Source organism: Equus przewalskii, chromosome 1, assembly GCF_037783145.1.
Source record: "Equus przewalskii isolate Varuska chromosome 1, EquPr2, whole genome shotgun sequence".
Classification (NCBI taxonomy): domain Eukaryota; kingdom Metazoa; phylum Chordata; class Mammalia; order Perissodactyla; family Equidae; genus Equus; species Equus przewalskii.
Genome location: NC_091831.1, coordinates 155,925,332 through 155,951,045, shown reverse-complemented (window position 1 = coordinate 155,951,045; position 25,714 = coordinate 155,925,332). Strand labels below are relative to the sequence as shown.

The window sequence follows — 25,714 nt, the reverse complement described above, 5'->3', positions numbered from 1 at the left end:
CCTTTTTGAGGCATAGAGTAGGAAGAATTTTTAAGTAAATTTTGTCACATGTATTCAGAAACAATTCACCAACTTTGTACATAATCTAATTGTTTGAAGGCCATCTGAACACCACAGTGAATTAGGTGGATAGCTTATTCTAAAATTGGACTTTCTGACCTACCTTCATACCACTTTACCCCTGCTTTTATCTGGTATAGATAATGAACCCCCAATCCATTTATAAATAGAAAGAGAAGGAGCAAAATCTCCAAAAGTTGTTAGTACATCCTTCTTTGTATTGAGCATGGATCTTCTAAAGACAATTACACTGTTTCACAAATGGCTAAAACTTGACGCTGAGGGAACAGTCCTCTCTCTAGATTATAACTATAATTCAATTTTTTTTTCTGACTATGATAGGGAATACTTAATGATTACCTTTATAGCTGTTTCTCCAGATAAGGTAGCTAGAGTGTTAGCTAATTGATAGATTAATTCGTTCATTTGTAAAAGTAAAGATAGAAATATTCAAAGCACTGAATTATTGACAAAAACTAGAGAAGATCTATATGAAATGCTTTGCTCAAAGAAATGCTTAGCTTAACAGAAAATTTCAGAATGTGGTGTTTGGTACTGAAGTAGCAACACTGGATAAGTCATGTTCACATTTGTATTAATTTCAAGTCATCCTTCAGCACGATCAAAATCCTAGTCATAAAGACTGGCCAAATTTCCCAGGCTGGAAATCTTTTTGCATTCAATGATCAATAAGTGATTGTTGAATATAAAAGAATTTACACAAAGCTTATATCTGAAGATACACATGATTTCCATATGTCAATTGGGGAATGCTTTCTAGTCCCAAGTAACAGGACAGGTGTGGCTAACTTAGGCAGTACCCTTGGACATTCTGATAATATGAGCTCTTGAAATACCCACAGAAATGCATATGCTAACATTGTAGTCTCTTAATGGCATTTTTAATCTCTTTGTTTCTCAGGGTGTAAATGGCTGGATTTAGGAGAGGTGTGATGACTGCATAAAATACAGCAAGAAACTTGTCCACCCAGGTGATGCTTAGTGGCCACAGATAGATGAAGATGCAAGGCCCAAAGAATAACACCACCACTGTGGTATGGGCAGTACAGGTGGAAAGGGCCTTGGACGCCCCATCCTTAGAGTGAAGGCAGACAGTAAACAGAATGAAGGAGTAAGAGACCAGCAACAGAATGAAGCAGATGGTTGCCAGTACCCCACTATCAGCATTTATCAACATTTCTTGAATATAGGTGTCCGTGCAGGCTAGTTTGATCACCAATGGAATATCACAGAAAAAGCTATCCAATTCCCTGGGTCCACAGAAGGGCAGCTTTATAATCATAGCTAGTTGGCTTATTGAGTGCACAAAGCCAATGATCCATGATGTCATCACTAACCCAATGCACATTTGTCTGTTCATGATGCTGGTGTAATGGAGTGGTTTGCAGATGGCCACATAACGGTCGTAGGCCATTGAAACAAGCAATACCATCTCACCTCCTCCAAGGAAGTGTCCAAAGAAAATCTGACACATGCAGCCTCCAAAAGAGATGGTCTTGTTTTCCTTAAGAAAGTCTGTGATCATTTTAGGGGTAGTGACTGAAGAAAGGAAGAAGTCAATGAAAGAAAGATTAGCTAACAGGAAGTACATAGGGTAGTGGAGACGAAGGTCAGTGACAATTAAGAGCACAATGAAGATGTTGCCTAAAATGGTGATCAAATAAAGAAAAGTAAACATCACCAGGAGGAAGGCCTGGAGCTCCCACGAATTGCAAAGCCCAAGAATAGTAAATTCAGACACCATAGACTGGTTTACTGCTTCCATTTAGTCCAGTTTGTTCTAAGTTCATCTGAAGAAAAGACATGAAATTAGATTTTCTGAATAAACAGTGTGTAAATCAGAGGATTTCTTATACATTCCTATCGGATGTGTATACTAATATAATCACCTTGGGGAAGAGTTTGGCTTTACCTTGTAAGTTCAACATTCGCACATTCTATGACCCAGTAATTTCCCCCTCATTTACATACACAAGGTAAGTTCTTGCATATGTATATACAAAGAAATTTACAATAATGCCCATAAAAAGGACAATGGAACATTATTCAGAACCATAAAAAATAAAGTGTGACTGTATAAAAAGATAAAGACGTATCTTAGTAGGATATAATAATGATGAGAAAAAAAGTCCAAAAGGGATCCACTCAGCATAATTTTTATAAGATGAATATCAATAGAAAAATGACAGAATACTTGGCAGGAACTTGTACGGATGATAAAACTATGTAGAAAAAGAGAAGAAGTAAAATGTGAGTAAGCTCAAGTGGTGGGCAGCCAAGTGTCAGCACGAGGATGAGAACATAAGCTGTTGTATGTTATTATCAATTGTTTAGAACCTGAATTAGATCATGTTCTCATAAGTACAATTTTATTATAAAATAAACAAACAAAAACACAAAATGAACATGGAAACATGGTGAGAGTATGCTATGAATCAGAAATTACGATCAATTCAATACTGTAGTCCTAAGGTAAAATAAGATCTTTTTTAAATGACATTTTATTGTTTAGGGGCTGTAGGATAGAACAATACTTTCTATATATAAATTTGAAAAACTGAAACAATATTTAGCACATTCTTGAAGGGTAGTTTTTTTTTTTTTTCTTTGAGGAAGATTAGCCCTGAGCTAACTACTGCCGGTCCTCCTCTTTTTGCTGAGGCAGTCTGGCCCTGAGCTAACATCCATGCGCATCTTCCTCCACTTTATATGTGGGACGCCTACCGTATCATGGTGTGCCATGCGGTGCCATGTCCACACCCGGGATCCGAACTGGCAAAACCCGGGCCCCCGACAAGCGGAACGTGCGAACTTAACCACTGGGCCGCCGGGCGGATACCGAAGGTTAGTATTTTCTGTTAAAGAATAAATAAATGAATCAATAGTCAGTTTAAGAAAAGAGATATTAACACTAATCTTTACTAAATGACAAAATTTTTTCACCCATTTTTCTCTCTCCTCCAAGTTTTGCTTCTCCTTCTCTTTCTTTTTGCTTTCTTTTTCTCCTCGTCCTCTCCACTTCTTCCACTCCTTCCTCTTCCTTCTTCTTAAAAATTTCTGGATCTCGAGAGCTTTGCCATTAAGGATCAATTATCTCCAATAGCCACTACTAATTCTTGATGACTGGTGTTCATAGCCTTCATGGCTTCGTTCAAAGCGAGGAACCAGCTATATAGTTATTTTCGTTTTCTATGTAACTCAGAGCTACGCTAAACACTTTCAATCACTGTTTCATACACATGATAACAGCCATACTAATTTTACTGCTGAAGTAACACAATTAATAGAGGCTCTATTAGAATTGGCTTCTGAGAAGAATGTTGGTGTAGAGAAGAATTTAATTTGGTTGAGAAGAAATTTCCTTTCTATGAATCAAGAAAAATAAATAAAACTCTTCCTAAGAATACATGTCCTATGAGAAGGTAATTGACTTAAAAAGAAATGTAAATGGCCAACACATGTACGAAAAATATTCTCTGTATCTACAGTAATTCTATTATTGCTCTTGGCACTAATTGTTTCAGGTTTTCCTCTAATTTAGTCTGGGTTTACCCTCACTGTTGTCTATAATTAAAGTTGTTGTTGATGTTGTTGTTTAAATCCACTGGAGTTATCAGATACCAGGGGTGGAAATAAGAACAGAATTAGAAAATACTAAATGTAGGACAGCCTTTTAATTTTTTCTAGTATGGTCAACGAGAATTTATTGAATACTTTCTTCTGCATATTCTAATCCCTTTTGGGTGCTTCAGATGAAAAGGAAATAGACTCTAGATGCCGCAGGTTACACCAAAGAAGGAAAAGGCTATGCCTGCTTTCTCACCTAATACTTGCTTTACAAGTTATTAATATTGTTTTAGCTGAATTACAAACTACAAAACATTACTACTGAAATAATGTCAATAGCCATATTAATAATACTGTTATAATGAATTTTCAAGCATGTCTAGAAAGGAGAGTAAGTCTCCAGATTCCAAGAATGTAATTGTAAAATCAAATGGCTGAATGCAGAACTCACCAAAGAGAATGAAAACTTAGGAAAAATAGTTTTGTTTTTGAGGAAGATTAGCCCTGAGCTAACATTTGCCTCCAATTCTCCTCTTTTAGCTGAGGAAGACATGCCCTGAGCCAACATCCAGGCCCACCTTCCTGTTTTTATGTGGGATGCTTACTACAACATGGCCCAACAAGGGGTGCATAGGTCCACACCCAGGATCTGAACCGGCAAACCCCAGGTCTCAAAGCAGAACATGAGAACTGGACTGCTGTGCCACTGGGCCCACCCCAGGAAAATTTTTAAAAAAGAAAATGAAACAATTCCATTTTTTTTTTGAGCTGCTATTTCAGGGTCATTTGAAAGCTACTTCTCTCTGTCTCTCTCTGCGTCTCCGGTCTCTCTCTGAATACCTCCATGTGTTAGAAACTTTCACTCACACTAACTTAATCTTCACAATAACCCCATGAAACAGGTCTTATTATTCTGAGCTTAACTCTCAGTTTAAACTGTTAGAAGTCTCAGTGCTGAGAAATAGCATGACTTGAGTGCTAATGTCTCTGACTCCAGTCCTTCTCCTCATGTGGTATCATCCTGTGTCTCTGTTCACTTCCAAGAGCATAATTCTGTTTCCATGGTAACTATTGACTGTTATACCTTTTGAGAGATTTCGCTCCGTATGTTGTTTCTTCCTGAACTAAAACATTAACAATCCATTTTCTCCATATTTGGAAATTTCTGTTATTTACAGTTACACATCTGTGCCTGGAACAGTCCCTTAACTATAGACCCTGATGGTTGTGGCGCTGTGAGAACATGAATACTTCCTCAACCAGGGCATTTAGGGAGCTGTGAGACAGAAGAGAAGGCATTCTTTTTGAAGGTGTAGGAAGTCCAGAAGTCCAAAATGTAGCTGGAAGAAGAAACTCTTGCTATTTCTGGAAGCTATGCAGCAATTCCAAACCATCCCAAGTAGTATGTATGGACAAATGGAATCAAAACATTATGAAGTTGTCTTAAATATGGTAGAGAAAGAGAATTAAAGGGAGAAGTTAAAAAATTTACAGAGTATAGACTATACCTTCTTACTGGAGAGAAACCAGATTTGACCATATATTTTTCCATGGGTAAACCATTGCCCATATTCTAACTAGAAACTGAAATAAAATCATATTGCATCAAGAGAAATAATCCATTTCTTTGTGACCAGTGTTTATGGGAGAGTATGAGGCATATATTCACTGTAGAGAGTAGCCTCTGGGGTAGGAAACTTTCAAGCTACCTATGCTACTTTCCTTTGGGACTTCTTAATTTCTGAGTTTCTTTGAATTGAGAGTATCATCTGAAAGTGTGTCTTTTGTCAAGATTAAAGATGGACCTGGTGAATACAGTTATTAAGCGCCAATTATGGAAGTTAATCAAAGTTTTAAAACATTTCTTTGGTTAACTTTCATTTTTTAATAAAAAACATTATTTCAGGACTAAAGTTGCCATTTACAGTCCCAGCAGAAGTGAGATGACTTGGGTGGGTGGGCAGGTTACAAGCAGCAGAAAGAGATGAGCTAGTCACTCATGTATGCCAACTGTGCCTATGACAGAACAGCCAGACTTGAACTGCTGGTTTTGCGGGGTTTTAATGGAGAGTAGAGAAATATCTGAAAGTCTCAAAAATTTCTGCAGTTATGTGAGCAATTTTCTAGGTTTAACACTGAGTAAAATTGAGCATTAATGGTATATTTCTAAATAATACAACAATAGTGGAAGACTGCTTTTATTTTCATTTTGTTTACATTTAAATTTCATTTAAAATAATATCATTTTCATATTCATTTTATTTACATTTATTTTATTATGCAAATTCAATATTTATTGATCAAGATTCCAACACTTCAGAGGTTTGAGAATGAAATATGATAGTCTGTCTCTCTCTTCCCTTTCCTATTACTTTCTTCACCAGAAAAAAAAAGTTCACATTTTCAGTTTCCTTCCCATGCATTTATACACTTATATGGGTGTATGTCCACATATTTTGGAAAAGTCTTGTTTATTTTTGAATATTTAGGATATGGAAGGGTACTTTAAATTTCAATGTATTTAAAATCAGTTAAAGGTTAAATATCTTTTGTTCAATGGTAATGGTTGCTTTTAGAAAAATTAAGGGAACATTTATTTAAAATAGAACTTCTTTTTTGTTCAAAAGCAAAGAGACATTTTTAAAGTGTTGTCTTCACGCTTGAGGAATGGGTACTTGGAGTTTAGAAAACAAATGTGGAAAGACAATGAGGTACAAGGGTAGGATTATTGGGAGTGACATTAACCATGTGATTGGGGTCAGTAATGTGAATGCACTGGTCTACTTGGCTGAAGGTCAGGCCAAGGACGGTCTGTGTCTTGAGACATAGCATAGACATCTCTATATTAAAATTTAGTTGATTATGTTTAAATAATGGAATCCATGGGTAAACCAGTAAATAGATTATTCAAGTTGAATTGTGTGAATGTTCTAGACAATATGGGGAATGCAAGTATATTTAAATCTGGCAACTACACTAAAATAACTGAATATGGAGAAGGGCATGGTCACACACCTTCACCTCAACTGCACACAAATTCCTCTTCTCTTCTAATTGTTAGAGAAATTTTGCTAAAAACATTTTACTAGTCTTGAGTGATGAGGGACTCCTGACATGTTCCAAGCATTTACCTAAACTTCATAGTCACTGTCCTTCTATTTGGAACAGTCTATGTATGTATTCTAAGAGTAAATGCATCTTGCGTTTCAGCTTCACCAACTAAGGAGAGACAACAGTAGAGGAAGGAGTCAATCTGTTCTATTGAGGCAGGTGTTAATGTTTTATTCTTTAAGAAGGAGAAGGGAGAAGTTACCTCATTAGATCTTCTTCACCTATCCCTAGGTAAAACTGAAAGAGTTGAAAGTCCCAGAGACACTCACCCAGGAAGATGAGCATTTATGTAGCAAATGCCACTGCATATATCATCTGCCTGAAGTGGGTCCAATCAGGCAAATGGAAGTGATTTCAAAGGACAGGATAGCATGGAATCATGATAGAAGTTGAGAGCAATAATTTTTGGTCATATTGATAAACTCACTTAACAGAGATTTTAATCACTCATCAACCACCACCTGATGTTGACTCAAAAGATTCATTCTTAGTGGGACTGAAGGATCATTCTGCTCATCCGGGACATGAGGATGCTACTCCTGAGACAATATTGTAATTAGACATTATCCTTCTGAGACTTGTGGCAACATGCACAGCTGACTGTGGAGGTACTGGAACGCTTCCTGGCCAGTAGACCAGCCACATTGCATAAGGGTGATGATTAAACTGGAATAACTTCCTGCTAGGAGCAAGCAATGTAACTACAACAGCATAAGCCAAGGTATAAAACACATGTGCACAATCCAATAAGACTCAAAACTTGAACGATTCCTGTTGAGATTTATATTATTCATTAATGTTCAAGGTGGAAGAAGGAGGTGAAGTTTAAATAATTATGTATGCAAACGAGTTGTTGCCAACTTAAGAAGGCTTACATATATATATATATATATATATATATATATATATCATAGGGGTTGTTAGTAATTTATTGGGAAAGAGAGGTAAACATTCATATCTCAAACCAGGATGCTGGATTATGTTAGAGCTACTCTAAGACCACTGACTCAATAAGAATTATAATTTGGAGTCAAGTAATTATTGCACAAAAGGAAATTTCCTTATATAGCAGTAGGTAGATTTCTTGAATGTTGGTCTGGATCTTCTCCCTGACTGATGGTGTGAAAAGTAATAGGCTAGTGGCACTGAGGTTCCTGGTCATCAGACTGCTCATAATTCTCTGCTGTGCTGACCACCTAACATTAGATGGGCCTCCATAAAGTAATAGGAAGGAAATTTAAAACTCCATTGTTTTATTTGGTTTTATTTTCTTTTACATAAACTGCTTGTTTCAAATAAAACCAGAAATTATTAAGGCAACTTAAACTGAATCTGTTCCCTTACCAATATTTGAAAAACATTGTCTTTTTTGTTTATTTTTATTTTTTGGTCTTGACTAGTTCATGTGGCCAACTAGCTTAAAAATCTCAATGGCTTTAAAACTGTACATATATACTCCTGCAGCTTCTAGGCAATGGGGTTCCTAACCAATTATAATGAGAAAGAAATATAGAAAACCTCAGCTTGATTAATATAATTCTAAATAAGATCAAGACATCTACAAGCTAAAAATTTTTGTACAAGGGTAATGAACAGGGAAGAATTAAGTGGTGAAGTAATGGATGGGTTCCACTTTCCGCATTTTTAATAGTACTGTTTTAATCATTTCTTCTTAGACCCTTAAGAGATAAGAACTTCTGCGTTGCTATGCATTGTTTTACCCCAAACTTCAACTTCTTTCCAGCCAGTTATGGAACCCTGGGATGTAAAAGGTTATGATTTCTTCAACCTGCTGTTTTCAAAGCAAAGTTTTTTGGTGAAATCCCACTTGCTTGGTGCTCATCATTTTCTATCGCATCATCTTCTGGCAGTCTACACAAGGAAGAGACTGAACTAGGACTCTGTCTTAGAAGAATGGCTACATATAAATACGCATAACACAGATTCCTTGACTTAAAGAATGTATTATTAGGTTGGTAAGTCAAAACTAATAAATAAAACTTTGAATGGCAGAAGTTAGTATACAATTAAGGGCTCCAAAATTGAGAGCAGTAAAGGATTGATATGGGCAGGATAGATTGGTGAAAGTGCCATGGAAAACATCAAATTTGACTGAATGATGGGTAGACTCTGCAAAGATGGAGGAGGAAAGGAATGTGATTTCAAATAATGGGAACCTTATTAGCCTGGTGCATGAAAGACGATAGTGAATAGGATAGACCAAAAAGCCCAGGCTTTGAAGACAGGCAGCTGTAGTCTGAAACTTAGCTGTATCATTTGTGAACTATGGGAACTCAGTCAAGTTACAAATTCTGAGCCGCATATATTTTTGTATCTAAAATGGGATTACTTATATTTACTTAGTGTTGATTTATTTATTTATTTTTGTGTATTTCTGGACAGTATCTGTTGGCGTTGCAATCCAATGTACACATCAGGATAGATGCGGAGAGGGCTGATGGCCACTCTGAGTTTATTATAACCAGGGTTTCAATATATACATAGCTTACATCTGTTAAACATACACAGGTGTTCTGGATGAAGTAATTAGTGAATGCCAAGAATTCTTAGTGATTTCTCAAGGATCCCTCCCTCTGCGTCAGTTTTGATATTATCATGTTATTGCTGTGCTCGTATGTTTTTATCTCGGAGCAGGCAAGGTCTCTTAGGCAACGGTCCCTCCTGCTTCCGATATCGATATCGTTTCTCCATCTGTGCCCTCGGGCGGCCGCCGCCTGTCTTAGGTTGCACCCCCCCCACCCCCGGAGGTCTTACCCGTCATTGGCTAACCGGCCTTCTCACCTCTGGGTCACAGTTTGTTGGCAAGCTTTTTCCTGTGATTTTTAACCCTTCCTGTGTCAGGGGCAGCTACAGTATCCAACCAAAGTAGCTTGGGTAAACAAAGGAATGCATAATCTGTAAATGGTGATAATAGTGCACCAGATTTAGTTTATACATCACATCAGATATGCACTCTTGCCTATCGCTTGCTGGAGTATTCATAACAATGACTGCCTTTGCCTATTCTACACAACCAAGGGCCCAATGTGGTTGCTTCTATAGGTCCGTCGTGTCTCTCTCTGGCATGATAAGACATTATATTGTCTCCTACTAACACTTCACTTTGGAGTTCCCACCTCTTGGCTCCTGTCCTGGTTTAAGTTTCATTCTCCCGAGAGGAGCTTGAAATAATAACTTGTGTGTAGGTATTTATGTGAGAAGGGGATCTCTGCAGGTAGGAGTGAGGGAGCAAAGGGGATGAGACAGGGAAGGAAGAAAAGCCAATATAAATGTAATTTGTGTGTGTGTGAAGAAGATTCACCCTGAGTTAACACCCATTGCAAATCCTCCTCTTTCCTTTTTGCTTGAGGATGATTAGTCCTGAGCTAACATCTGTGCCAAACTTCCTCTACATTATATGTGGGATACCTCCACAGCATGTCTGTGAAGGAAGTCTGTACCCAGGCTCCGAACTTGTGAACCCAGGAATCCAAAGGTGAGCATGAGGAAATTTAACCACTTGACCACAGGGCTGGTCCCCAAATGTACATTTTTGAGGCTACTAAGGAGAGCAAATGTTTATGTCATGTGCTCACATGTGCAGAGCAATGGTCATAGCACTAGAAATACTAAGTCGACCTTAGAGTTCTGAGGGGGAACTATATATCAAACACATTCTTACATAAATAAATGAATAATTGAAAGCTGTAGATAACTTCTGTGGCGGAGAAGTACATAGTGCTGTGAGAGAGTAAAAGAGGGAATAATTTGGATTTGGAACTCAGAAAAGTGTTCATAACAAGTAAGATCTATGCTATTCCTTAAGTACATACAGATGGAAATCAGGAGTTATTTTAGAGTGCTAGTAACTAACATCCATAGTATTTTTGTATTCACATGTGCTTTATCATATAAACTTATTTTATTTTTAGCTGAGTGTAAATAATTTGCCCAAGATCACAAAGCTGTTAAGTGGTAAACTTGGAATTCAAATCCAGGCAGCCTGACTCAGAGAATCTGTGCTCCTAGACACTATACTGTGAAGACTGGAGAAAAAATGATAGAGGAGACCAGAGGATCAAAGAATATTATGTGGAAACGTACTAGGAGAGCCGTTGATGATTGCCTTAATGGTCTTTGTTCTGCTCATTCAATGGATAGCAAGGACAAAAGGTGTGTGTGTGTGTGTTTGTGTATCATATGCAATGAAGTGCTGAGTACAGTGAAAATTGAAAAATTCTGAGTGAGGATACCTATAACAGATGCAATCAAAGTCAAAGTCCTCATGGATGTCTACAAGGCCCTATATGACCTGGCCCTTCTTTAGTCCTTTGACCAATTTCCTACTAACCTGTGCTTCACTGACTCTGTTCTATTCACATTGGATTTCTTGCTGTTCCTAGAACATGCTAGTCATGCTTCCACCTGATGACCATTGCACTAGTTGTGCTTCTAACTGGGACATAATTATCCTAGTTGTCCTTAGGTGCAAGTACTTTGGATGTAAAAGAGTATGCTACAATTCACACACTAAGTTTTTGCTCATTTTAAACTCTCCAGGTTAGATGTTATGTAGAACTTCGTCTGAAATTTTATAAAATGAGAATAGTTAATAACAATATAATGAACAAAAATCAAGCTTGTTAGAACAATATGGTGAAATGGAGCTCTTATAATAGTATTACATGATGTAAGGATGTGTGATATTTGGTGTTCTGTGGGTGTGCATTGCTTCTCTGAGCAACATTACAGCATTACAGACACCAGTATGTCTGGATTCAGTTAAGGAACAAAAAGATCACTGAAGTGAATCTGAAGGAACACAGATTCTAGTCCGTTTTATGCTATTAACTGGATGTAAGTGACAACCTTATTCCTACACCTGATAGGGAAGAATATTGCATTTCCATCTCATCGTTTTGTTAGAAAGAATAAGTGAGATAATATATGTAAAAACACTCAAAAAAGTTAAAAGCCAAATAGACTTGTGAACTCTCATTGGTATGTTATAGCAACGATATAAAGGAGGCAGTAGAGAGCAGGGATTAAATCCATGGACTCTGAAACCAGATTGTAATTGTGTTTGAATATTGGATCTGACTCTAGCAGAGTGACCTTTGCCAACATATTTAATTTCCGTGTATTTAATATTAGTATCCCTAGAATGAGGATTGCAATTGTAAAAATGAGGTAAAAAGCAGGTACAGTGCTTTGAAGGATATTCCATGAATATGCTCCCAAGAGAATTTTGAATAACGATTACTAATGAGTTTGTTAATAACTATTCCTTTTTCATGGATATTGGTCTAAATGATAATTCATTTAAAATAGGCATTAAATGTTTGGAGATGCTGATTTTCCTTGAAGATATTTTGCTGTCATATTTTATTAGACATAGTTTCCTTTGCTTTCCATTTACTTTTTTATCCAAACTTCTAATATTTTTTTCTTCTCTTAATGCCACGGGAATTAAAAGTGGAGCTCCCATGATGAATGCCCTGGGGACTCAGGTCATGGAGCCATCAAGTGGTCACCAAAAGCTGTTGTTAAGTTGTTGTTAGAGCTGGAACAGTTGTGAGAAGCTCTAACCATATAGATTGAAGAGGGAAATACATCTTAAAAGGTCCAGTAATAGTGAAAATTCTGATTTCTGGGGTTCTTCTTTTTGGTCAGGTAAGTGGGGATGTTATAATTTAAGTGAATAACCTGCTAAAATTATCAGCTATTTTCGTTATAAAGGTAATGCATACTACCTATTGCACAACATTAAAAATCAATCTCTCTTTCTCTCCTTCCTTTTTTCTTATCTCCATTTCTATTTTCCAATTCAACAAGCACTTATTGAACACTACTGCTGCCAGTCTTTCCACGGGGAAGTGCGAATTTTCATTTCAGGTGCATGAATTGCTGCATGTGCCTGGACTGTGCTTTGATTTACAGGGAAATTTCTGGGTCTAGATTATATTTCACCAGGGACAAGAAAGGACCTTGGAAATTGGCTAAATATGAATAGCTTTAGACATGCCATATGTTCATGGCAGTTTCTACGGTAGCAATTGGTTTAAAATTGTATTGGAATTAGTTTTTAATAGGAATAAGATGTAAAATAAAAGTCTTTGCCAAGAAAGTATTATCATCAATTATCCATGCATTTATGTACATACGCATGCCCACATCTATCTAACCACTCGCCTTCTCTCCCAACCTTTCAACTCTTATGCAGGCCTGGGTTTATGACTAAGACACAGTCCCTGTTCTCAAAAAACTTATAGACCTAGCAGGGGAAACAGAGAGACTCAAATATAAATTATACTGCCATTACAAAAGTATTACGAGAGGTTTGCAGGTATGATGTGAGAACACAGAGGAAGAATAGCTAATCCAGACAGGAGGAGAGAGGGAGATGTCCTTGAGTAGATGTTTCATAGATGGAATTTTTGAAATGAGAAGGAATCAACGAAATGAAAAAGATTTGGGATACCTTTAGTGCAGAATAAATAGTATGGGTAAACCTGAGCATTCGTTAAAGAACAAGCAGCGCCCTCATGGTTCATGAGGTTTGTGAGGTAGAGAGGCAAGATGAGAGGTTGGGGAGATGGGGTGTGGACAGATCTCAAGAGCCTTATACACCATGCTGAGTCGCTGGGAAGGTAGGAAAAGTTACTGAGGAATTTTGAGCAGTTAGTAGGTAAGAGAAGGCTCAAGAAATACTCTCTTGGTATAGGATCCTAGATGTCTCCTTTACAACCTTTATGATAGTCCTTCTGGCTTCTAGTTTTCTTTTCAATTTTTTCCTCTCCTTGTTTCTGTCCCTTCCCTCCTCCCTTCTCCTTTCTTTTCCTATCCCCTATCTTTCTGGTATCAATCAATTAAACAGATATATTTTTAGAAACTAGCAATAGACTGCAAAGAAAAATGAGATTTTTAGCATGGCAATGAATCTCTGAGAACATTTTCTAAGCGACCATTGTGATAGTTTATGACTAAACAGTTGTTCATGCATTTATAAAACTTTATTTCAATTTTTAAATGCTGATTTGAATGGTCTTGACATCCCCACAATCTGAATTTGAAGGGCTGTGCATTCAGAATCTATTTTGCACTTAAAAAATCATACTAAGTCAAAAGCATTATAAGGTTGTTTTAGACAATTTAAACAGTACAGAAATATAGAAGTGAGGAAGTTACATGAAAGTCACACATAATTTTACTTTTCAGGACTATTTATAATATTTGGTGTTCATTCTTACAGAATTTTTTATTCAAACACAAAATTTCATAATATTAATTGTGTACACTTTCTTGTTATTCAGTTAAAATTGAAATCTTTCCAGATCTGTATGTGTAGAACTATTCAGTTGATTTTAAGAGCTTTACAGTATTTCCTTGTAAATATGTACTAAAATGTGATTAATACCTTCACCATTGATTGACGTGTGTCAACATTGTATTATATGCTTATATGTGTATCTATTTGTAAATATATATGTATGTAAATACATCTGCTACACATACATACTATTTGCTCTTGTGATAGTAGTCTACAACTAGATTTGTACATTCTAATGAGTATTGTTGGTTCATAATCACTTCAGCATATATGAGTACGTTTTTTATTGAAATCTTGATCACACTGAGAATTGTCTTTCTCTTATCTGCCTCTTCTATGTTTATTGGTAAAACAAAATACAATGAAAGTCCTGATCATTGATGATGATGAGACTGGACATCAATAAATACGTTTATTTGCCATTTGTATGAGTTGATGCTGTTCCTGTTGTGAGTTACCTGTGCATGCCTTTCTACTTTTTAAAGTTAAATCTCTTCCTTGTGGAGTTAATATATTGACCTTTCTATCAAATATAATATTCTGTTTGATAACAGTTTTGTTCCCTTTGTGTTGAACTGTATCACAGTAAGATATTTTGTATTAATAAAGAATTTTTAACATATGGAAAATAAAGAAATAATAAAAACAGAAAAAAAACCAAATTTCCTAGTACTAAGAAAAAAGATTTCAGTACTTTTTTAAACTGACTTTTGTATTTGTTTTTAAAGTATTTTCATTCATTTTTTACAGATGAGAACATAAGGAATGTACATTTTTTTTTATTCTAGCATGTCCGCATTTCTAATCCAAGATATGGCACACTCAAAATCTTTGGAAAGAGTTGATTATAGGCCCTTTTAGATGTCACATCCACTGCCATTTACCTCCCTTAAGTCCCATTCTCCCTTGCTTCATCCTGCTGTATTTTTTTACCAGTTATTGGCTGTGAAATTCTCCATCCGGTGCCTTTGTGGGAGGCCCTCCTAGAATCATTCCTGTAGTGTTTCCTTCTGGCTACAATACTCACTCGACATCCATAACCCTCAAGATTTCCATCCCTGCCTGGTCCAACTTTCCACAAGTCTATTCTTGGCTATAATGAGAGGATGGTTCTCCCACCTACTTATGCTGCTTTGTTGCTGAGGAGCAGAACTGTGCCCATTCAAGAGCTTGGGCACGATGTGGGGTAGTAAAGGGAGGAGGGATGGCATGAGAAAGAATGATTGATAGTGATGTGGGCTTGGAGGAAAGCTTGGTGGTGGAAGTGCAAGTGGGAAACCCAGGGTATTCAATTCAGGTGTGAAATAAGCCTCCACAATTTGGTTTGATTGTTTAAAGATAAACTAGTTTAGAAAATTAGATAAGAAAGAAATAATTTAATATATTAGATTGAAATCTAAAATATTGGAGCTTAAACTTCTTTGGATCTACAGAAAGAATTGTTTCATGTGCTTCAAAGTAGTTATTAGATAGAAATACAGAGATAAACAATTTATTAATAAGCAGTAAAGAAAAGCATTCTTTCTATTTTTTTTCCTAGATATATGTCTTAAAATGAGTTTACTATAAATTTTTTTCTTGTAACCATATCTTTTTTATTCAAATGTACATTATTCACATATTTCCAAGGCACTGATATTTGTTTCTATATATGAAGAATAGTGCCATTCCCAGTTGGAATTAAAATGAATAATTTAATTCTCTATCGTGAACATTTAGGTTATTTCTAATATTTCTTTTTATAAACATTGTTGTAATAGGTAGCTCTATACCCTAATTTTCAGTTCATCTATTGTTACTACACTAAGCAAATATTCTTAAGATGGAATTCTTGGTCATAAGTTAAGGAAAATTTTAAACTTTTCGCATCAGTTTTGAATGTACCTTCTAGACAGATGTATCAGTTTTCACTACGATTATCAGTGTATGAGAGTGTCTATTTCCTCACAGCCTTATCTATGATAATCAATTTTTTAAAAACTTTGAAATTTGTTGGTGAAAATAGCACCCCAAGGCAAACTTATTTACACTTCTTGGATTACTAAAGAGCGTTTTACTTTTCATATGATTATTGACTGTCAGAATTTCTTCTTGTTTCAAGAAAATAGTGTATACATGTTTTGCTCATTTTAAAATTGGTATACCACACTTTTTTCTTTATGTATTTGGAGGAACTAATTTCGGTAAAAATGATAATCATCTTTGTGATATTTTACAAACATTTTCCACAGTGTGTTTTTACTTTTAAGTTTACGGTGTTTATATTTCCTTATAAAGATATCAATGCACATATGTATATATACACTATTTTTATAATTTTATGTATAATATGTTTTGATTTTAATATTTTGGATACTGTCAATTATTTCCTCCCTGATTTGTTAATAGGGGATAGGCTTAGAATGAATTTTCCATCTTTTTTTTCTTTAAATATTCCTATACTTTCCTTTGGTTTGTTTCTCCTTTTAATGTTTCTCTGTCTATTTGAAACTTTTCTGAGTTTGCGTTGAGAAGCAAAGATCTGCATTTTCCAAGTTGTACGTGTTGTGCCAACACCATTGGTTGAATAGTTCACCCTGTCTACACTGATGTGATACGACCCCGGTGGTTTCCTGAGAGGTCAATCTAAGTTTACTACAGCCTTTTCATTCCATTCTTTATGTTGAAGCTTTTGAGACTGTTTGAAAGCACAAATATGATCAAGCTACTGCATAAAATCCCCAATAAGTGTCTATTGCTCTTAGGACATAAGGCCAAGCTCTTATCATGGGCCCCTGATTCCATCCTGTCTGGCCTGTTACTCCAGCCTGATCTCCATCATTCATCCTCTTGCCCCATGGGCCTTCCCTTCTCAGAGTCTTCGCACTTGTCTTTTCCAAAGTCTGGACCACCCTATTTATTCTTCCGTGGTAACTCTCTATTTAGTAGAATCTGAAAATCACCACTGTGATGAGTCACATTATTCTCCTAGCAGTCTGTACTTTTCCTTCAAACCAATTATCAGGGTTGTATCTGTATTTAAAAGTATTTAATGTCTAAATACATCATTAGCCTGTAACTTCCTAAAGTCAAGATCAGTGGTTTAGCTCAGTACTTGACATAGTTCCAGGTATTTGGTAGATATTCATTAGGAGTATTAGTTATTCTCCTTAAGTATATTAGCTGATTGCATAATTAATGCATATGTTTATCAAAACACATTATGGCTGGTAGTGAAAATTTCTTCTTCTTGAAACCAGAATTGATAAAAGCTTATATCTGTTTCTTTAAATATTAATTTTTGATAAATTCTTTAGTTATTATTTTGTTTTCGGTTTTAGGTATCATCAGACAAAGCCAATGTATGAAGCAAATTACTCTCTGTTGCCTGAATTTGTGTTCCTGGGACTTTCTACCTCTAGACCAGTGCAGCATCTCCTCCTTGCCTTCTCTGCAGTGTTATATACAGCAATTGTTCTAGGAAATCTTCTTGTTGTGTTTGCAGTGACCTTTGACCACCATTTGCATTCCCCCATGTATTTCCTTTTAGCCAACCTCTCATTTATTGATTTGTGCCTTTCTACCTTAACTGTTCCTAAGATGATCTGTGACCTGTACTCCGGACACAGAACCATATCCTTCCAGGGGTGTATCATCCAGAAATTTGTCCTTCACGTCTTGGGTGGACCTGAGATGGTGCTGCTCATTGCCATGGCCCTGGACCAAAATGTGGCCTTATATAAACCCCTGCACTATCTGACTGTCATGAGCCCATGGATGTGCATTTTACCTCTGTCTAGTGCCTGGGCTATAGGCCTCATTCACTCAGTTACTCAGTTAGCTTTTGCTGTCCATTTACCTTTTTGTGGTCCTAATGAGATAGATAGCTTTTACTGTGACCTTCCATGGTTTATCAAACTTGCCTGCACAGATACTTACAGAATGGAATTCATGGTTACTGCCAACAGTGGGTTCATTTCCATGGGTACCTTCTTCTTACTGTTTGTCTCCTATATCTTCCTTCTGGTAACCCTACAGAAATGCTCTTCAGGTTGTTTTTCTAAGGACCTTTCTACTCTATCAGCTCACATCACTGTGGTGATTTTGTTCTTTGGACCATGCATCTTTGTTTATGTGTGGCCATTTCCAGCAGTGTCAGTGGATAAGTTCCTTGCCATTTTGGACTTTATGATTACACCCATTCTGAATCCCGCCATTTACACATTGAGGAGCAAAGACATGAAGATGGCGATGAGGAGACTGAATAGTCAACTATTGAGTCTGAGGAAGATCTCCTAAATAACTCATGAGAGCACAATTAGTGCCTTCTGTAAGTACTATTGCATACTCAGATGTTGAATGTTATACTATCTTGAGACGATTTATTCTCTTTAGTTCAGCATCTCAGAAAAGCTTGGATCATTCATTCCATGTTAATGGTCAATAATGTCATTATGTATTTAATTATTTATCTAAGGCTATGTAAAATATTTTAAGATTTTAAAATACTGATAATACACTTGTTGTATGGCTTATTTTTACTAGACCATAGAATCTTGAAAAGTTTTATGTTTCCAGCCACAGTGATGTATTTGCAGAGGTTCTGGTATACACTGATATTTTCATCTGTCACTGGGTTGAACATATTCTCATATAAAGACAATGATTGGTGCTTATAACAGTTATTTTTGGCAAGCAAAGCAGGCTTGTTTCTAAGTTGATTCAAGTGTGCTGTTGCTTCTTTTCCTTCTATAACTTTATTACCTGTGCTAATATGTGTACTCAGTTACATGAATACAATTTTTGAAAGATATTTATTCTATTTCATAAATTAAATCGTAGATTAAATATTGTCTAATATTTATATGTGCAGAAAACAATAAAGTAGACAAGTAAATAGTTAAACAGCTATTAATATTTTGACTGACATTTTAGCATGTGGTCACTAAGAGGGCAAAATTATGTCTCCTTCAAGTCTGATTTTAACTGTTTTCTTTAATTATGTACTGACAGTAAAATGATATTAATTAGATAGTATCATACAGCCAAAGAGAGTAGTACTAGATGGATATTGAAAAATTGTTAAATTAAAGAACTCAGATGTAATCCTTTCCAACAATGGATCCAACACAGCACTGAACACCTCTCTGTTCAAGAATGAAGCTTGAGCTTTTAGACTTACAGGGAGCTCACAACCGCACAACACAATACAATGCCTTCTGGAAAGCTTTATTTGTTGAATTTTCATTTTTATATTGAGATGGAGTTTGTTTCTCTATATTTGATATTATAGCCCTCATTTTGTAATCTGGAATTATGCAGAATAAAATGTCTTCCATAGCGTCTCCCCCTTTCATGTTTTAAAATGGAAATGATCCTATTATATCTTCTAATTTTAAGGTAAAATATTCCTACTGAGGCTAAACATATTGAAACTTCAATATTTTTAGGGAAAAGTTCCCATTTTGAAAATGTCACTGTATTTATTTATTATGAGGCAATAATATATGTATTATTAATAATGTGTGTGTATACGCACATATTCCCTGACATAGTCCCGCTGGTACTATCTTTAAAAAGCACATTGATGACTACTACTCTATTTCTTATTTATGTCACTCTATCCGCCTTACTTTCCTTGCTATTCCTAGAACATGGCAGTCACGCTTGCACCTGATGGCCTTTGCAGTAGTTGTCGTTCTATCTGGGAGATAGTACTCCTAGTTTTCCTTATGTGTAATTCCTCCAGTTCCTTAAAGTCTTTGTTTAAATATTACCTTCTCAATGATAGCTTCCTTATGCTGGCCATTCAATTTAATACTGCAAACTTCTTGAACCTACATACTCACCGTGATCTTACTTTTCCATACTGTTGATTTTTTTCCACTGTACTGATTAGCTCTAACACAAGAATGTACTTATTTATTATATCAATGTATAATGAGTAATTTGTGTTTCCCCCAGGTAGATCCTCAAAGATATGAGTCTTTATTTTTCTCTCTAATTTATCTCTTATAATGTAACAGTTAAAAAAGATGTGTAACATGTAGTCAATATCTGTGAAATTAAAAAGAAGAATAATTATGCTATATATTGTAGGCAATCAGAGTTCATAAAACATATGTGGTATTCTTTTATGGGTCATATCAATGTATTTTAGTTTGGATGTTGTGTTCTCCATATGGAGTAGACTTCAGGAATATCCTTAAGCTCATTTGATACAATAGAGTGACAAATGAGACAGCATTGAATATGTATAGACATGCCAATTATTAATAAACTATTCATGAGTTAGGGTGAAAAGAAATGGTTTATCTTCATCAGTTTTGAAAGTGTCGATTATAGTCAACAGGAGATATGTAAATGGTAAATCATCACTTGAAAAGCATGTAACATATGATGTCTTATTTAGTCAAGTAGATTCCATGTTAGCACAAAATTGAGTTATACCTCAAAAACAAAGTTGATGAGAAAGAATTAAAATATAATAGATACAAGTTCTGGTCAAAAGTGTGTTACTGTTTTTAGAAGAAAAAAATCCCTCTCATTGATACAACTAGCAAAGTTGGACAAAGTTTTAAAAAATATTTATCCAAGGAGATGAAAGCTCTGTACACTGAAAACTATAAGTCATTGTTGAAAGAAATTGAAAAAGACACAAATAAATGGAAAGATATCCATGATCATAAATTGCGTGAATTAATATTGTTAAATTGTCCATACTACTCAAATCCATTTATAGGTTAATGCAATCTGTATTACATTTCCAATGGCATTTATTATTAAAAAAAAAAACAAAACACTTAAGCATCATGGGAGTGTGAGCTCCCCTGGTGAACTCTCCCCTAAATGATATAAGGAAAAGGACATTCATATCCCAACAGAGGACATCCACACAACACAAAAGATATCTGAGGAGACCCATGCAGCCATATGTCAGAAAGTGGAGATGCTGGAGCCCTTCTCAGAGGAAGTGGAGTGGGGTAAAAGAAAGGTTAGTTCCCTCCCCAAAAGACTGCTATTCGGGGATTGCTTGTGGCCTCTCAGTGGGAAGGAAGGGGAAAGGGGGCACTCGTTCATGGGAAAATCATAGATCCTCAAGGTCCCTTGCAGTCTCGAAGAAAGCCCTCTACTGAGGTGACTAGCTATCGTGGGGTGACTTCATTAAGCCAACACCCCAGGATAGCAGATACTGAGAGAAGAGCGAGAAGCCCCTGAATGCACACAGGAGAAGAAAGGGTCCCTCCCCCCACCCACCTAGAGCCTGGCTTCAGCACCTGAGATCCTGGTAGAATGCAGAGGGCAGAATATGCAGCACCTGAACTTCACCCAGTGGTGATAGGTGGTAATGGTGATCGATGATACTATAATGTGAAAGAACAAAGCCATGACTTCCAGCAGTATCAAAAATTATATTAAATCTCCATACCAGAAGGAAAATGACAAGTATCCAGAAATCAATCCTGAATACACAGAAATATATAATTTAAATGGCAGAAGTTCAAAATAGCTACCATCAAAAAACTCAACATGTTAAAAGAGAATGTAGAGAAACAATTCAATGAGTTCAGGAGCTACTTCATAAAAGATACTGAAACTATAAAGAATCAATCAGAAATATTGGAGAGGAAAGACACAATGAATGAGATAAAACAAAACATGGATTCCCAGAACGCTTGAGTGGACATCGTAGAGCAGTGAATCAGCATAATCAAGGATAGACATAGTGAAATGCTCCAGATAGAGGAGGAGAGAGAACTAAGCCTAAAAAGAAATGAAGAACGTCTTTGAGAAATATCTGACTCAATTAGGAAATGCAACATAAGAATTATAGGTATTCAAGAGGCAGAAGAGAAGGAGAATGGAGCAGAAAGCTTGTTCAAAGAAGTAATAGTGGAGAACTTCCCAAACCTGGGGAAGGAGATGGAAATCAGAGTGAAATAGGCTATCAGATGTCCTAAATATTTCAATGTAAAAAGACCTACTGCAAGGCATATAGTAGTGAAACTGGCAAAAGTCAATGAAAAGATAAAATACTATAGGCAGCAAGGCAGAAAAACGTAACTTATAAAGGACCCCTATCAGGCTTTCAAGAAATTTCTTAACAGAAACCTAACAGGTTTGGAGAGACTGGAATGATATATTCAAATCTTTGAAGGACAAAAACTTTCAGCCAAGAATACTCTATCCAATGAAAATCTCCTTCAGATTTGATGCAGAAATAAAAACTTTTCCAGATAAACAAAAGCTAAGGGAGCTTGTAGCCACAGACCTGGAATACAAGAAATCCTCAAGAAGGTCCTCATACCTGAAAAAAAAAGAAATAAAAGGGTTACAAACCCCAGAATAAGGAGATAAATAGGTAGAAAAAGTCAGAAAATTGAAGCTATACATAAGAACAGGTTAGCAAATACTCAAGTATAACATTAAAAATAAAGGGAAGGAAAACACCAAAAAAAGGTAATCTTGTCATTTTAACCACTAACTCACAACACAAGATGGAATAAAATGTGACAAAAACAACATAGGAGGGGAAGAGAGAGGGGTCTGAATTGGTTTAGTCTAAGGAAATAAGAGGCCATCAGAAAATGGACTATCTTATCTATGAGATTTTGCATACAAACCTCATGGCAACCACTAAACAAAAAAGGAGAACAGAGACACAAATAATAAATAAGGAGAAAACTACGAATCCAAGCATAAAAGACTACACAACCCAATTGGGAGACCAAAAGAAACAGGATGAGACACAAAGGAAATTCAGGAGAACTAAAAAATGAGTGATAAAAGGGCAGTGTTAAGCCCTCATATATCAATAATAATTCTAAACGTAAATCAATTGAATTCTCCAATAAAAAGACACAGAGTGGAGAGATGGATTAAAGAATAAGACCCAAGAATAAGCTGCCTTCAGGAAACACATCTCAGCTCCAAGAACAAGCACAAACTCAAAGCGAATGGATGGAAGATGATACTCCAAGCTAATAGCAAAAAGAAAAGTAGGTGTTGCAATACTTGTAGCATACAAAGTAGACTTCAAGATAAGACAGGTAAAGAGAGACAAAGAGGGGCAGTTATAATGACAAAAGGGACACTACATCAGGAACACACATAACACTTATAAATATCTATGCACCCAACACAGGAACACTAACGTATAGAAAGAAACTATTAACAAATCTAAAAGGAGATATTAACAATAACACAATGGTAGTAGGGGACCTCAACATTCCACTCACATGAATGGATAAATCATCCAGACAAAGTCAACAAGGAAGCAGTGGAATTAAATGAAGCGTTGGACCAGTTGGACTTAATAGATATGTATAGAAATTAAAGTCTAGGACCAGACAGCTTCCCTGGAGAACTCTATCAAACTTTCAAACAGGATTTAATATCTGTCCTTCTCAAACTATTCCAAAAGATTAGGGAAGACAAAACACTTCCTGACACATTCTAGAAGCCAAAAATCACTGATACCAAAGCCTGACAAGGACAAGACAAAAAAGGAAAACTACAAGCCAATATTGCTGATGAATATGGATGCAAAAATCCTCAACAAAATATTGGCAACCCGAAAACAGCAGTGCATCAAAAATATCATACATCATTATCAAGTGGGATTTACACAAGGGATGGTTCAATATCTGCAAATCAATCAATGTGATACACCACATTAACAAAATGAGGAATCAAAACCACATGATCATCTCAATAGATGCAGAGAAAGCATTTGACAAGATCCAATGACAAGTTATGAAAAAAATTCTTAACATAATGGGGATAGAAGGAAATTACCTCAACATAATAAGGGCCACATATGACAAGTCCACAGCCAACGTCATACTCAATGGGGGAAAACTGAATGTCATCACTTTGAGAACAGGAACCACACAAGGGTGCCCACTATCAACACTCCTATTCAACATAGTACTGGAGGTGTTGGCCAGAGCAATTAGGCAAGAGAAAGGAATAAAAGGAATCCAATTAGGAAATGAAGAACTGTAACTCTCACTGTTTACAAATGCCATGATCTTATATATAGAAAATGCTAAAAAATCCATCATAAAACTATTAGAAGTAATCAACAACTACAGTAAAGTTTCAGGATACAAAATCAACTTACAAAAATAAGTTGAATTTCTATTCTCTAATAATGAACTAACTGAAAAAGAACTCAAGAATACAAACCCATTTACAATCGCAACAAAAAGAATAAAATATCTAGAAATAAATTTAACAGAGGAGATGAAGGACTTGTGCAATGAAAACTATAAGACATTACTGAAATAAATAGACGATGACATTAAGAAATGGAAAGAGATTCCATGTACATGGATTGTAAGAATAAACATAGTTAAAATGTCCATACTAACTAAAGCAATCCACAGATTCAACGCAATCCCAATCATAATTTCAATGATATTCTTCCTGGAAATATAACAAAGAATCCTAAAATTCGTAGAGGGCAACCAAAGACCCCAAATAGCTAAAACAATCCTGAGAAAAAAGAACAAAGTTGGAGGCATCACAATCCCTGACTTCAAAATGTACTACAAAGCCATAGTAATCAGAACAGCATGGTACTGTACAAAAACAGGTTCACAGATCAATGGAACAGGACTGAAAGCCCAATAATAAAACCATAAAACTATGGACAGCTAATCTTTGACAAAGGTGCCAAGAAAATACAGTGGAGAAAAGATAATCTTTGCAATAAATGGTCTTGGGAAATGTGGACAACCACTTGAAAAAGAATGAAAGTAGACCATTATCTCATACTATACACAAAAATAAACTCAAAATGAATCAAAGACTTGAAGATAAGACATGAAACCATAAAAATCCTGGAAGAAAATATTGATAGTGGACTGACATTGAACTTAAGTGGACGTTTTTGAATACCATGTCTTCTCAGACAAGGGAAACAAAGGAAAAAATTAAAAAGTGGAACTTCATCAGACTAAAGAACTTCTGAAAGGCAAAGGAAACTAAGATCGAAACAAAAAGACAACCCACCAAATGGGAGAAAATATTTGCAATTCATATATTCAACAAGGAGTTAATCTCCATAATATATGAAGAACACACACAACTGAACAACAAAAAAACAAACAGCCTGATCAAAACATGGGCAGAGGATACGAATAGACATTTTTCCAAAGAAGATATACAGATGGCAAATAAGCACATGAAAAGATGATCAACATCACTATAACCTATAACTTTAAGTATCAAATTAAAAGAAAATTCTCACCTTTGTGTGTTGGAACATACAAAGAATGTGATGACAAGCCAATCTCTGGATAGGGAAACAATTAGTTTCATCTCCACCAAGAATCAAGTTTGAGAGACTTTTTTTCCTTTTGTCTGCTTCTGCTAGGAAGGCTTTCTTCTAATTTTCTCTTTTTTTCAGCATCTGAGCCCTCAGCATGGCCTTCAGTCGGTCTTCAACCCTGTTCAGGCTCAAAGCCCAGGCCACCGTTCTCTCCCAAGTTCACAGTTCTATTTGTAGGCTCTCTAGGCAATGGTATTCTGTAGATGTTCTCAGAGTGAGCAATGCTTCAGTGCTGGTTTGCTTTCCTGGAATGGAGCTCAAGCTTCACACTTGGCCTCTGGTGTAATTTTTAACTTCCTTTTAATATC

General features: G+C 36.0%; 2 protein-coding genes across 2 annotated transcripts; one reads left to right on the top strand and one right to left on the bottom strand.

Annotated features, from left to right (window-relative positions):
* Window positions 1-934: 934 nt before the first annotated feature.
* Window positions 935-1,846, bottom strand: LOC103562443 (olfactory receptor 4K3-like). The gene has a single exon (XM_008537483.2). The coding sequence runs from the start codon at window positions 1,844-1,846 to the stop codon at window positions 935-937; it is 912 nt and encodes a 303-aa protein (XP_008535705.1).
* A 15,582-nt stretch (window positions 1,847-17,428) lies between these two features.
* On the top strand, window positions 17,429-18,367 carry LOC103562442 (olfactory receptor 4F6-like). The gene has a single exon (XM_008537482.2). The coding sequence runs from the start codon at window positions 17,429-17,431 to the stop codon at window positions 18,365-18,367; it is 939 nt and encodes a 312-aa protein (XP_008535704.2).
* Window positions 18,368-25,714: the final 7,347 nt, after the last annotated feature.